Source organism: Bos javanicus, chromosome 10 (assembly GCF_032452875.1).
Source record: "Bos javanicus breed banteng chromosome 10, ARS-OSU_banteng_1.0, whole genome shotgun sequence".
NCBI lineage: Eukaryota > Metazoa > Chordata > Mammalia > Artiodactyla > Bovidae > Bos > Bos javanicus.
In genome coordinates this window covers 65097214-65112376 of record NC_083877.1, presented here as the reverse complement: position 1 = coordinate 65112376, position 15163 = coordinate 65097214, and the positions used below count along the sequence as shown (strand labels likewise).

Genomic DNA, 15163 nt, shown 5'->3' with positions numbered 1-15163 from the left:
ACAAATTTTGAGATTTTTTTTTCTAGTTTTGTGAAAAATGCCATTGGTGCTTTGATAGGGATTGCATTGACTCTGTAGATTGCCTTGGTAGTATAGTCATTTTGACTGTTGATTCTTCCAGTCCATGAACATGGCATATCTTTCCATCTGTTTACGTCTTCTTCAGTTTCTTTCATCGGCATCTTATAGTTTTCAGAGTACAAGTCTTGTGTCTTCTTCAGTTCAGTCAGTTCAGTCGCTCAGTTGTGTCCGACTCTTTGCGACCCCATGAATCGCAGCACGCCAGGCCTCCCTGTCCATCACCAACTCCCGGAGTTCACTCACACTGACGTCCATCGAGTCAGTGATGCCATCCAGCCATCTCATTGGTTTATTCTGGGATTAATGTTTTCTTGATGTAATGAAGGATCTTTAAATTTTTCAATATAAGGATTCATTTATCAAACGTGTGCCAGTCACCTTTGCAATGTGCTAGAAATATAATGGTGATCAAAATAGGCATTGTCCTTGTCTTCTCAGTGTTTAGTAGGAAATTGAGAAACCCCCCGCCCCCATCCCAGGAACAGCAAACGAAATGAATGCACATTTTGATAAGTGATGCTACAGTGTACTGAAATAAAGAATAAAGGAGGGACATAGGACACTGGAGGTCTTAGAGTGGTTAAGAAAAACTCTGAGACTATGGAACTTAAAATTTGGAAGACAGAAAACTAGACATTCAGAGAGTGTAGTGACACTTGCAAAGCCACTGAGGCAAAAAAAAAGCTTACTTACTAGACAGTTCTTGGGATAAAAGGAAGGTAGGTGTGGCCTTGGCAGAGGAAGAGTAGCGCAAGATAAGTGTGGAAGAGGAGACGGGCTGTACTGGGTGAAAGTTTGTAGACTAGAAGTCATTTGGATTTCATTCTCAGTGCAGTTGCAAGCTGTTAAAGATTTTCAGCTGGGGGATTAACATGAAAGTGTTAAATAACTTTGGCTGTCGCGTAGAAAGTACTGGATGGAATCAAGGAGACTAGACAGGAGCCTGTTGGCAGTAGTTGGTGTAAGAGATAATAATGATGACCTGAAATAGGGTGGTGCCAGTGGAGACCGAAGTGGAGATTTTGGGAAGTGGAACTGAGGGGCTTGATGAATGTGCAGACTAGGGAAAGAGAATTCACTACTTTTAGCTTTCTAGCATGAGCAGCTTGGGTTGATTCTTAGGCCTACTTAGTGACAGTAGAACTAGGAGAAAATTGGATTAAGTTTTGCATATATTGGACCTTCCTGAGTAGTTCAGATGGTAAAGAATCTGCCTACAATGAGGGAGACCTGGGTTTGATCCCTGGGTTGGAATGTGGCAGCCCACTCCAGTATTCTTGCCTGGAGAATTCCATGGACAGAGAGGCCTGGTGGGCTACAGTCCATGGAGTCTCAAAGAGGTGGACATGACTGAGTGGCCAACACACTTTGTATATATTAAGTTTGACATTCTTCTGAGACATCCTGGTGGAGATGTGGGGTAGTCAGTAGGATGTATAAACTGGTGCTCTAAGCAGAAGGGTAGGCTGGAGATAAAAACTAGGAAGGTAAGTGCATAGAGGCCATGTAAAGTCACAAGAATGGATGAGATACCTAGGAGCCAGAGTGAGGAGTGCATGGTTTCTAGAAGGTGGGAGTGGCAACAGAGCATATGTAGCTGGGTTGGTTTCAGATAATTAGGAGGAGATATGTTTTCATCATAAGTCAAAGGCGGGAGACCCGTACTGGCACAGATGCAAGAAGCTTTATACATTTGGTTGGCCCTTAGGTGAAATAGTTTCAATCTGATGGCGTCTCTATTTTCTGAAGTAGAATCCATGGTTGTCTGCTGAGGAGAAGGAGGGTACACAGGCATTTGAGGAGGGTTGGCAAGTTTGAGATGCAGTGGTGAACAGAAGAAACGTGGTAGGATTGCCCAGCACTAGCTCTGATCCTGTTGGCCTTATATTTATAATGTTTCAATCTGCTTGGGTTGAAATGAAGGAGCTATTATGTTAAGATACACAGCTTTACATACACACACACACAATTTGTATAGTTAAGTATTTTTGAGGTGTTGTTAGCTCTACATTTGCCTTGGTGAATGAGTCTCAATTGGTTTATCATCATCTTCCTCAGGATTCTCATCAGAGTGTAAAGTTGTTTTTGCTACTTCTGAATAGAATAAATATATTCTTGTGATATCTGTAGTGGAGCCAGCTGTGGGACATGACGTGTAGGTATGAGCTTCAAAATAAGTGTAATACAGAGTGTAATACAGAGTATTACACTGTATAATACTGTACAATACAGTGTAATACAGAGCCAAAACTAAAGAAAGATTTTCTAGTAAGTAGGAAAATGTTGTCTTGCATATTTAAGAGAGCTCAGTCAAGCCTCTAACAAGTTTTGAAATGACACTGTGACACAATGACTCTCTGGAGGGGCAGTCAAGTTAAAGAATAATTGGATATGTGTTTTAAGTTTTACCGGATTATCACTATTTAAGTAACATTGAAATACCTTTTGTTCTTAAAAACAAGACTGAAAGTGCTTCTTGGACTTTCTATCCCCTTTCTGTTCACCTACCATCCATTATTCTACTCCCCAGTATAACAAAATGATCAGGAAAAGTTGTCTGTATTCCTTATTTCTACTTCCTCATTGCCCAGCCATTGCAATTCAAACTTTCATCCTGTCCACTCCCATGCTAACTTCTTGCATGGCCTCTGAATTTCACTCATGCTCAGCCCTACCCCTGCATTCTTCAAAATTATTTGATGACTTTGAAATAAAAAATCACTCCCCTGCTTAAAATCAAGTTTTAGACCCACACGCAAAGTGGTCTGGGCTGAGTCCAGGCATTACTCTGAAAAGTTGCTTGGATAATTCTAATGCCAAACAGGCTGGAAAACACTGCTCTAGTGGCCTCTCTCACACTCGGAAAGAGTAAAAGCTGAACAACCTTATGGGATACAGGGCTCCTGCCAAGCTCCCTGGTGTTTTACCTCTTCAATTCGAGTCATACTGGCTTTCTTCAAATATGTGGGAACTTTGTTCTTCTCATCACTGTATTTCTAGCACTAGAATAGTGCTTTCTGGTAAATGTTCAGTAGATATTTGTGTAATTAATGAATATTTTACAGATGTTGTTTGTTTCTTGATTATCTTGTGATTAGGGCTGATTAGGTTGCTGGCATTTTTGAGTCTTCAGGAATGCTACCAAAATTATACTGTTGGAACAAACATCACAGGCTCATCATTCGATCTTATTTATTTATGGCTGCTTTGGGTCTTGGCTGCGGCATGCAAGGTCTTCATTGCATCACACAGATTCCTCTCTTGCACTGATAGCGGATTCCTAACCACTGGACTATAGTCCCTTCAACTATTCCATCTTCTAAAACTGATTGCTTTTTTTACTGTCAGAATGCCCGCTTTTCTGTTTTTGTTTGCTGGCGTGTGCAGTGTTGACACTTCAGATCTTTCCTGGTGTCCTGCTTCTGTTTTTATTTGGGGTAATTTTTCTTTCCTATATTGATACTTACCCACTGTTTTCTGTCGGTAAAAAAGACTGATCTTACCAGTGTTTCCAGTCGGTAAGAGAGTCTTTCTCTTTCTGTGGGTAAACAAACTGTTCATAGTGTTTCTAGTACATAATCTTTAGATTACATGTCCTTCTCCCCTGTGTTTATTCTTAATAGATGCCGTGGGGGGGGTGCTGTTCCTTTGGTGTAAAAAACCAAGGTGGAATTGATGGGGAGGGTTAGATTCTAAAGAGGAAGATCATAGGAAGTACTTGTTTCTGAGGTCAGCGTTTGAAGCCTAATTGATGCAAGGTTGAGATTTTATTGAATCTGGGCCTGTAAAATCTTTCTGTAAAAATCCATGTAGTAAATATTTAGGGTTTGGTGAGTTAAGTCCTTGAGTGCAGGGTGGTCAGCCCCATGCATGGCAGCTGGGGAAATGCTGGGAATTTAATGGCCCTAAGAGCAACCCTCAACCAACTGGATAGATCCTCCACCTTTCTCTTTCCTTAGGAGGAGAATTCTAAGTCATGTTTTATGTGATTCCTCAGAGGGGCTCTTGCAGGACTGAACTCCAGTTATCCACAGAAGTTAATGAGTTCTTAATAGACTTTTCTCCCGTGTCTCACTTTTCCTAATCCCCTAAGGTATGCTTCCTGGGATCTCCCCCTCCCCCATCCCACCTCAATAAGCTACTTGCACCAGAGTTCTTATTTCAGGGTTGTCTTTTGATTTAAGACAAAGGAAATCCAAATGACTTAAGTCAGTATTAACAAAACTATTACTATTAGCAGCATACAGCTTTTTCCTCTCTTCTCCCTGCACTGGGAATATATGTTGTGGCTTCCTTAGTGATTGACATTGGTAGCAGAAGTAAATGGGCTGAAGAAGAAAGTATTAGATACTAATCTACCATTTCTTCAGTTCAGCTCAGCCTTGCGACCCCATGGACTATAGCCTACAGGCTCCTCCGTCCATGGGATTTTCCAGGCAAGAATACTGGAGTGGGTTGCCATTTCCTTCTCCAGGAGATCTTCCCGACCCAGGGATTGAACCCGGGTCTCCTACATTGTAGGCAGACTCTTTACCATCTGAGCCACCAAGGAAGTCAGTGGTTACTGTCATTCTTTACAAATGATCTTTTTCTGTCTTCAGCTCTTTGTTCCTAAAGAAAACAGTAAACCATCTGTAACATGTGAGACATTTACTTCATAGTATACAAAAAAGGTCCTAGTCTTGGTTTTCTGCTTGTGAGCCAGATTGGATTTACTGTTTCTAAAAGTTGATAAATTCTGTGCTGGAAAGTAACTTAAGAGACCAGGTACTATATATTGAATACATTGTGTCACAAGTGAGTAGTTGTAAAATATGTATTTCTGCAGCCAAACTTCAAATAACATAATTGACAGGGCTTTCCCAAAACAAATACTGAAATTTCAAAATGCAGTAAAATCACAAGTAACAGTTTTCCCATTAAAGTACTTACTTATTAAAATATTTTTTTTTACTATCTGGGGGAATTGAAGGTCTTTTTCCCTCTTGTGATCTGTTTCTTCAGTAATGAGGAGAATTATATCAGTTACCTTTCACCATTATAGAACGTGTTTCTAGGCTTATAGTGTGGTAATTTGATGTTTTACTATCTGAGGCTTTCAGGGAGACAAGTTGTGCCAAACAAAGTTTCAGGTTTAGTATATACTTTTAAACTCATCTTCTTAAAATAGACCAGTTCTTTTAAAAACTGTATTCAAATGAGCTTTATATCAGAATCATGATGATAGTTTTCTCCCCCTGCCCCCCCCCGCCCCCCGCCCTCTGGAAAGCTTTGTTTTGCTATGTTGTTGTTGTTTTAATATCCTGTTCCCCCTTTTTGGTTCTTAGTTCATCATATAATTGATCCCCACATTCTTTACTTTTATTGCTACTTTAATAACCAGCTGAAATTGGATTTTATTTGTAAATTTATTGCTATGATCTGTATCTGGAGGGAGCCAAATCTTCTGTAAATTACACTTTTCTGTATTTCAGTTCAGTTCAGTTGCTCAGTCGTGTCCAACTCTTTGTGACCCCATAGATTGCAGCACGCCAGGCCTCCCTGTCCATCACCAACTCCCGGAGTTTGCTCAAACTCATGTCCATTGAGTCAGTGACGCCATCCAAACATCTCATCCTCTGTTGTCCCCTTCTCCTCCTGCCCTCAATCTTTCCCAGCATCAGTCTTTTCAGATGAGTCAGCTCTTCGCCTCAGGTGGCCAAAGTATTGGAGTTTCAGCTTCAACATCAGTCCTTCCAATGAATATTCAGGACTGATCTCCTTTAGGATGTGCTTGTTGGATCTCCTTGCAGTCCAAGGGACTCTCAAGGGTCTTCTCCAACACCCCAGTTCAAAAGCATCAGTTCTTCAGCATTCAGCTTTCTTTATAGTCCCAACTCTTTCTTTATTTAGTTTCTTTTAATTTAATTGTATATGAGTGTTAAATAGTTTAACAGGTATTAACGTTTTTTCTTGTGCCAAAATATATTGGGGGGAAATAGTTACTTTTCTTGGAATATATTTGGGTGTGTGGTTGGGATGTAGTTTTTTTGTTTTTGTTTTCTCTCAAGTTAAGTGTTACTCATGGATATTTTCTTTTCCAGGCTCTTCTTTACCTAGGATAGTGGTTTTGTTCTTTTTCGTTCCATCTTACTTCTTACCACCCCTTAGCCTCAACATGCTTCTGCAGCCTCATATACCTCACCTTTCTCACCAACTTTATCATCAGAATGTCCATTGCTCAAAGCTGGGCTAAGAATCCACCAACTCCATGTCATTATTTATACGTCCTTTTGATTCCAGTCCCCAGGGTCCTCTATGTTCTCTGAATGCTTACAGAGAGTACATACTCTGTTATATGTGTGTCATGCTTCCTTTGTCATGTGTGTGTCTACTTTAAGCATTATTAGTTACCCTGTGTATTCTGCCTCTGCTGCCTTCTATATTAGCTTTTAAGGGCAGTGTTTTCTCAGCTGTTTGGTATTTCTTTTAGGATTTCTTTAGTATTACTTACCACATAACAGGCACGTAGTATTTAACTAATTATTCATATTAAATACCTAGTTGCTTAGTTTTCTGCTTGTAATTTCTCTCAAGGCAGTCCTGCAGATTTTTAAGTGTTTTGTTTGTTTTTTTAATAGATGTAAAAAAAGATTGGTCTGACCATGCTCTGTGGTGGGAAAAGAAGAGAACTTGGCTTCTCAAGACGCATTGGACCTTGGATAAGTATGGCATTCAGGCAGATGCTAAGCTTCAGTTCACCCCCCAGCACAAGCTGCTCCGCCTGCAACTTCCCAACATGAAGTATGTGAAGGTGAAAGTGAATTTCTCTGATAGAGTCTTCAAAACTGTTTCTGACATCTGTAAGACATTTAGTAAGTACTATATCAGTTCTTCATGAAATTATGGGTTGTATGATATGTATATGTCTGACATTGAGGAGTAGGGATTGGGGTGAGCAATCTGTGCTTGTGTGTATGTGAAATTATTACTTTATTCTTTAACGTTTTTACATTTAAGATAAAGAAATACTGAGTTAAACTAGAACAGGAGTCTGGTAGAGCTCTTTGCTTTCTAGAAGTATATCGTATATTTATTATTATTGAATACCTCCTTCTGATGACTTTATTTTTATGGAAAGGAGAAGGGAGCAATCAGAGCAATGTAGCTTTTGTAGTGTTTCAGTGCAAATCAGTATTTGCATTGATTCAGGCAGATTGTGTCACTTCCTTCACTGAAGGGCTGACACAGTTCCTAAGGAAATGACCACGTGTGTTGGCATCCTTCCTTAACCAGTCTACAGTTTGAACACTCTTGTAGCAGTTCTGTTTATGTTTTCTGAAATGAGATGTGGATTACGTTTGGTTGACCCATTTCTGTCATATGACAGGAAGTATTTAACCATCAGAGAAAATCTGAATCACTGTCATCATTAGTACATAATTCTGTCATACCATAGATTTGGGGGAAATACAGGACATTACTGTTTTGATCTAATAACTCAAATTGCAAGGTTTTTTTTATGTTTAATGGAATTTCTAAGAAGAAAAATAAAAATACAGAAAAATATTAAGACCTATGTAGCATTCACCTAAATATCATCTAGAATTAATAGTTGATATTTTGTCATTTTGCTAAACTTTTAAAGTCAAATAATATAGGTAAAGTTCTTGATTCGTATTCTTGTCTAATTTCCCTTTATAAAGCAGCTACTGTCATAAGGTTAGTGTGTATCTTTCCAGTACTTTTGAAAATACATAAAGACACATACATACACATAAACATATTCATATCTGTGAGTGTATATACTCAAAAAATGTTACTCCCTCCCTTCCTCCGCAAAAAAAAAAAAAAAAAATGTTACTGTAGTTGTTGTACAGTATCTTACATTATTTTGTACATGTGTGGTGGAATTTCTCTTTTGTGTTGGTGTAGAAGTAGAAGGTAGAATTGTTTTGTTTTAAGTGTATACATAATTCATTTCAGATACTGCCAAATTGCACTCCCAAGTGGTTATACCAGTTTACATTCCAACTCGCAGTGTGTGAAAACCCATTGCCCGAAGCCATCACTAACACATGAATGTTGTCAGTTTTTATTGTTTGTTTCTCTGAGTGAAAAAAATTTTAGTTTATAAAGATAACTATGTTTTTATGTCTTAACTGGCCGTTTCAGTTTCTTTTTTGAATTGCTTGTTTATATCACTTATGAATTTTTTTTAATTAATAAACTTTTTTTAGAGTAGTTTTAGGTTCACAGCAAGATGGAGCAGAAAGTACATTTTTACTTTCAGAAAAATGTACCTATTTACTCTCATAGCAGAAAGTACCTGTTTACTCTCATTCCCACACATACAGCCTCCCCACTGTCAACACTCCACACCAGCATGGGACATTTGTTATAATGATAAACCTTCATTAACACATCATTATGACCCAGACTGCATGGTTTACATTAGGGTTTACTCTTGATATTGTATAGTCCACAAGTTTGGACAAATGTATAACCATTATTATAATACCATACAGAATAGTTTTACTGTTCTGTAAATCAGTGCTCTGCCTTTTCATCCCTCCACTACCAACCCATGGCAACAGTTCATCTCTTTACTGTCTCCATAATTCTGCTTTTTACAGAATGTCGTACAATTGGAATCATACAATATATAGCTTTTTCAGATTATCTTTTGCTTAGTAATACAGATTTAAATTTCCTTCATGTCCTTTGATGGCTTGATAACTCATTTTTTTAAAGCGCTGAATAATATCCCATTGTCTGGATGTGCCAGTTTATTTTCCACACCTACTCACAGATATCTTAGTTGTTTCCAAGTTTTGCAACTATAATAAAGGTGCCGTAAACATTTATGTGCAGATTTTTTTGTGAACATGTGGCTTTTACTCCTTTGGATAGATTCTAAGGAGAATGGTTGTTGGACCATATGGTAGGAAAATGCTTAGTTTTGTGGGAAACTGCTAAACTGTCTTCCAAAGTAGCCATGTCATGCTGTGTTCACATTCAGTAGTGCTCTAAATCCTCACCAGCATTTGGTGGTGTCAGTGTTCTCGATTGTGGACACTCTGATCGATGTGTAGTGGCTTAGCACTGTTATAATTTTGCATTTTAATTATGACATAAAATGTCGGACATATTTTTATATGTTCATTTGCCACCTATGCATCTTTGGTGAGGTGTCTGTTTAAAAGTCTGTGACCTATTTTTTAGTCAAGCTTTTTGTTTTTTTTTACTGTTATATTTTAATAGTTCTTTGTATACTTTGGGTAACAATCCTTTGTCAGATATGACTTGCAAATATTTTATCCTGGTCAGTGGCTTATCTTTTCTTTTTCTTTGGCAGTTTCTTTCACAGAGCAGAAATTTTTAATTTTTATAAAGTCTAGCATATCAGTTATTTCTTTAATAGTATGGTGTGTAATTATTTTTTATAAATACATTATTGAATTTGATTTTCTAGTAGTTTATTAAATATTTTTACATTTATGTTCATTAGAGATATTGTTCTATAGTTTTCTTGCAGTGTCTCTGTTTGATTTTAGCATTAAAAGTAATGCTAGCCTCATAGAATGCATTAGGAAGTATTTCCTCTGCTTCTGTCTTCTGAAAGAGATTGTAGAATATTAGTATAATTTCTTCCTCAAAGGTCAAGGAGGAAAGCTCCTTGACATGGGTTTTGGCAATGATTTTTTGGATATAGCATCTAAAGCACAGGCAAAAATAAACAGGTGGGATTACATCAAACAACAAAATTTGTATGCAGCAAAAGAAATGATCAGCAAAATGAAATATAATCTATGGAATAGGAAAAAATATCTGCAATCCATATATTTTATAAGGAGTTAATATCCAAAATATATAAAGAGCTCCATATCAAAATCCCCCAAAAATGGGCAAAAGACCTGAATAGACATTTTCCAAAGGAGTTTTACAAATGGTCAACGAGGTACGTGAAAATGTGCACATCACCACTGATCATTAGGAAAATACAAATTAAAACCACAGGAGATATAGCTTATATTTGTTAAAATTCAGTTCAGTTCAGTCGTTCAGTCGTGTCTGACTCTTTGCTACCCCATGGACTACAAGCACGCCAGGCTTCCCTGTCCATCACCAACTCCTGGAGCTTGCTCAAACTCATGTCCATCAAGTCAGCGATGTTAGTCTTGTTAGAATGGCTGTATCATCACAAAGCCAAGTGATAAAATGCTGGCAAGGATGTAGAGAAGAGAACCCTTGTGCACTCTTGGTGGGACTGTAAATTGGTATAGCCACTATGGAAAACAGTGTGGAGGGTCCTCAAAAAACTAAAAGTAGACTACCATATGACCCAGCATTTCCACTTCTGGGAACATATCCAAAGGAAATTCAAACATTGGGTCAAAGAGGTAACTGCACCCCCATGTTCATAGCAGCATTATTTATAATAGCCAAGACATGTAAACAAGGTCAAAAGGTGCAAGATAAGTTAAGTACTTGGGAAGGTGGTATATGCATGTTGACGAGAGCTAACACTACTGTATGGTTTATTTGGAAGTTGTTAAGAGAGTAGGTCATAAGTTCTTAACGCAAGGAAAATACTGTGGTGATCAGTATATGTAAGTTCACAGTATATGTACGTCAAGTCATTATGCTGTACACCTTAAACTTACACAGTGTTGTATGACATACCTGAGGTATGTCAGGCATACCTCAATAAAACTAGAAAAAATGTTTGGTAGAATTTAAGTGAACCAGTCTGGCCCTAGTGCTTTCTGTTTTGGAAGGTTATTATTGATTCAATTTTTTTAATAGGTAAAGGCTTACTCAGATTGTTTCTTTTCTTGTGTGACTTTTGGCCGACTACTTTCTTAGTTTTTTATTTGGTAAAAATTATCTTGGTTTTCTTTTGTTATATAAGAAAATGCTCCTGTGTCGTGATTAAATGAGGTTCTTTGTTATATTTTACTTTCCTTTTTTAAAGAAACACTTCTGGCAAAAGCATGCCAGAACTTACATAAAAGCTCTTTTATATAAGGTGAGTTCTGACATGCAGGCTTTACAAGTGAAGAGCCTTATTAAGAGTAAATGGAGAGTTCATTTGTGTCATTTTTTAGATGCCACATGTAAGTGATACATGAATATTTCTCCTTGTCTGACTTTACTTCATATTCTGATGTGTCCTGGCCTAGTTTTAAGTTTATTCTGTTTTTATTGTAATTCTTAGATTTATGGATTTACAGTTATCAAATTTGTGTAATTTTCAACCATTAGTTCTTCAAATAATTTTTGGTGTCCCTTCCCACACTTGCTATCATTTGCTGGACTTGTTTCATATATGCTAGAGCAATTGTTATTCTTCTGTAAGTTGCTGATGTTCTTTTCCTTTTTTTGGTCTTTATTCTCAGTTTCATCTTGGATAGTGTTCACTGCTATCTTCAAATTCATTGATGTTCTGTTAATCCCATCCAGTATTCATTTCAGATGTAGTTTTCATCACTACAAGTTTGGTTTTGGCATTTTAAAAATACATAAATTTTAATTTGTTTTCATTATTTGTATGGCTTTCCTTTCTTAAACACGTGGAGTGTACTTAAAATAGCCATTTTCATATCTTTGATTACTGATTCTATAATTGTTTATATAATCAATTCTATAATTGATTATATAATCTGTTATACCGCCCCCTCCAACTTTACTCCTGCCTCTTTTTTGTCTGGTAATTTCTGTTTGAATGTTAGAGTCTGTTAATTTTACACTGTTGGCTGGATTTCTTTGTGTATTCCTTTAAGTAATGTTGGGGTTTTGTTTTTTTTTCTGCTAGATTTTTCAGTCAGATTACCTGGAATCAGTTGAATCCTTTTGATACTTGCTTTTAAGCATTAAGGGCAAGTCCATTAGTCTGGAGCTAATTTTCTTCTGGGGATTCTTCTCAATATCCAGTGTATTAGGAAAACTTTACCTCACAGGTACACAGATCTGTATTCACCCAGATCCCAGAGGATCCCTGCAGATCTCCAGAGCTCTCTTCTCTCTGGTACTCTGACCCACAAATTCTAGTCATCTTGGCCTCCCTGGGTTCCATCTCAGATGTCTCAACTCAGCAAGACCTGACTCTGTTTGCCCCTCCCCACTCTGAACTACTTCTAGACAGTAAACTGGTATACTCAAACAGCTCATTGTTTTTTTCTCTCCTCTCCTGTGCTCCTTGTTGTCTAATATCTGAAAAACTTTCTTTCTTATTCCTTTATTGTTTAAATAAAGCAGGAGGCTAAATCACATTCTTGTTACTCTGTCTTGTTGTTAGTTGCTAAGTCGTGTCCAACTCTTTGCAACCCATGGACTGAAGCACACCAGGCTTCCTGTCCTCCACTGTCCCCTGGAGTTTGCTCACATTCATGTCCATTGAGTTGATGATGCCATCCAACCATCTCATCCTCTCTGTTGCCCCCTTCTCCTCCTGCCTTCAATCTTACCCAGCATCAGGGTCTTTTCTAATGATTGAGTCAGCTCTTTGCATCAGGTGGCCAAAGTATTGGAGCTTCAGCTTCAGCATCAGTCCTTCCGGTGAATATTCAGGGTTGATTTCTTTAGGATTGACTGGTTTGATCTCCTTGTTAGCTTCTAGAGGCCTCCTAAATTCCTTGACTTGTGACCCTCCTCCTTTTTCAAAGTCAGCAATAGCAAGTCCAGCTCTTCTTACTTCTCAAGTCTATATGACCTCTCCTGTCTTATCTCTCCTCTGCTTCCTTCTGCCTTTCTTTTCTGTTAGGCAGGCTTCTTGTAATTGCTTTGGACCCACTGAGAGAATTCAGGCTAATCTCCCTAAAATCAGTTGATCAGTAACCTTAATTCCATTTGCAAAGTCTCTTCACAGCAGTTGCTAGATTAGTGTATGATTGTATAACCAGGAGCAAAAATTTTAAGGGGCTGTCTCTAGAATTCTGCCTGCCACAGATTCCTTTCTATAATGTCTTATCAGTCACTGATTTTCCATTCATACAGATACCTGATAGGAAGCTCTAGTTGAATGGGGTTTAGCTTGTTTAGCTTGTCCCTCTAAGGGGTATTAGACATTGAGCAAACCTTTTCAAATGTCAGTATCTAAAGGATCTTTTCTCTGGGGCTTTTCAGATTTTCCTCTAAGGAGTCCTAAAGGGCTTGTATCTAAGGGGTAGGTGTAACTTAGTATGGGACAGGATTCATTTTTCTTGTCTCTCTTTGGAGCACGTGATCATGCTTGATGTTTAGCATAGTGAGTCCATGTGTTTCCCATTGGTGTTTCCTGCAGACACCTTGATTTTGTGTTTACTAAGAATTTGCTTGTCTCCCATCTGGCTTTTGTCTCAACATTTTTCTGATGTTGCTGATCTGATGTTTTTTTCCTGTTTTGTCCTTTTAGGTTCATATTTTATTTCTTTACATTTTGGTATGATTTTTTGGAAAAGAGTGAAAGTAAATGCAAGAACTAAACCTACATGTTTAATTGGAAACTCTTAAGAAAATTCTGCTTTTAAACAAAATCTGTTTTATTATTTTACCTGAGTACCCTTCTCCCCTCCTTCATTTCCCATTTCCTCAGCCCCATAATTTTTGAGATACATATGCACTATGTATATTACATAATTATATAGGTAATTTATGTTACCTGTCTTCCACTAGACTTGTACTCTACTTGATAACATTGATTTTGAACCTTGGATTTTATTGCTGTATAGTTTATCATTTTGTTATAAATAGATCCTAGATCACTGTTTTGTGTGCTGCTGCTGCTGCTGCTAAGTTGCATCAGTCGTGTCTGACTCTCTGCGACCCCATGGACTGCAGCCTACCAGGCTCCTCCGCCCTTGGGATTTTCCAGGCAAGAGTACTGGAGTGGGGTGCCATTGCCTTCTCTGACTGTTTTTTGTAGTGACTCATAAATGCTGCTATCTCTTTATTATTGAACTATAATTTAGCATAAAGGAAAGGCAGCATTGTATTTTGGTATGCCCATTTTAAAGATTTTACATCTCATAGTCCTGTAAGTGTATTTTATCTTAATCTAAATCTTATTTAATTATTTGTGTTCTTCACCAAGCCCACTCTTACACATGTGATTCAGATTCCTAAATTCACTAGTTTAATTTCTTCCTGATGTAAGACACAGAGTAAATACATAAGTCCTAAGTTCCTGTAGCATTAAAATAGTATCGCATATGGATTTACCTTTTTTGGTTATTGCTGTAATGAAATGAAAATCACTTACTCACAGACTTCATGTGTAGCCAACAGCTACCTTGCTGCATATAGAACCGCCTATCATTAGAGAAATAAGATGTCATTCTCCTCTTCCTACCCTTTCCCTTAGCTGCAAGTTCTCAAGAAAAAGTTGGAATCAAAATTACCTGTAGAGATTTAAAATTGAGATACGATTGACACATAAACGTAAACATCAGGTGTACAACATAATGATTCTGTGTTTATATGTATTGTGACATGATCACCACAATAAGTTTAGTTAACATCCATCACTAGAACTTTTATAAAACAAGCTGTTGGAGCCCCCGAGTCACTAAGAGTATTATCTGGGTGTGTGACCTAAACATATGTTTTTAATATAATTACTTTTACATCACAAGCAGTTCTCACGGGCACATGTAGTTAGGAGCTGCTTCATCTGCCTATGAGCAAAAAGCTAGTTAACAGTTAACAGTACTCATTTTTCTAAAAATGTTCATGGCTGGTTTGTGAGCTGACAGGAAATGGCCCATGAACAAAAATCTCAAAGGATGAATCATGTAGTGCAGTGATTCTCAAGAAGAAAGGACGTACTAGAGATTTAGGAGGCGTGCTGCTTGCTTTCCTCTCTCCCACCAAACTTGGTAATGGTGAACTGTGGTAGAAGCTGGTCATATCTCAGGCGTGATTAGCTTTATGTCCTATGTACTTTTTAGATTTTCCACCCTGTACCAGTTTATGATTTGCTTTGGAGAAATGAATGGGTGGAGAGACAGATTACCACCACCACCCTGCCCCCACTTAATACTGAAGTAGAGGAGACAAGTGATTATTCAGAAGCTTGGAATTTTCTAATGTTTTTATTTACTCCCAGCATGGCAGTGGTGGC

General features: G+C 37.8%; 1 protein-coding gene across 8 annotated transcripts in view; it reads left to right on the top strand.

Moving 5' to 3' along the window:
• FERMT2 (FERM domain containing kindlin 2) overlaps positions 1–15163 on the top strand; it is a 77231-nt gene that overhangs the window by 21774 nt on the left and 40294 nt on the right. For all 8 annotated transcript variants that reach the window (XM_061428921.1, XM_061428915.1, XM_061428920.1 and 5 more), the window contains exon 3: positions 6702–6935. In XM_061428921.1, the coding sequence (XP_061284905.1) occupies positions 6702–6935 (234 nt within the window). The remainder of the gene's footprint in view (positions 1–6701; positions 6936–15163) is intronic.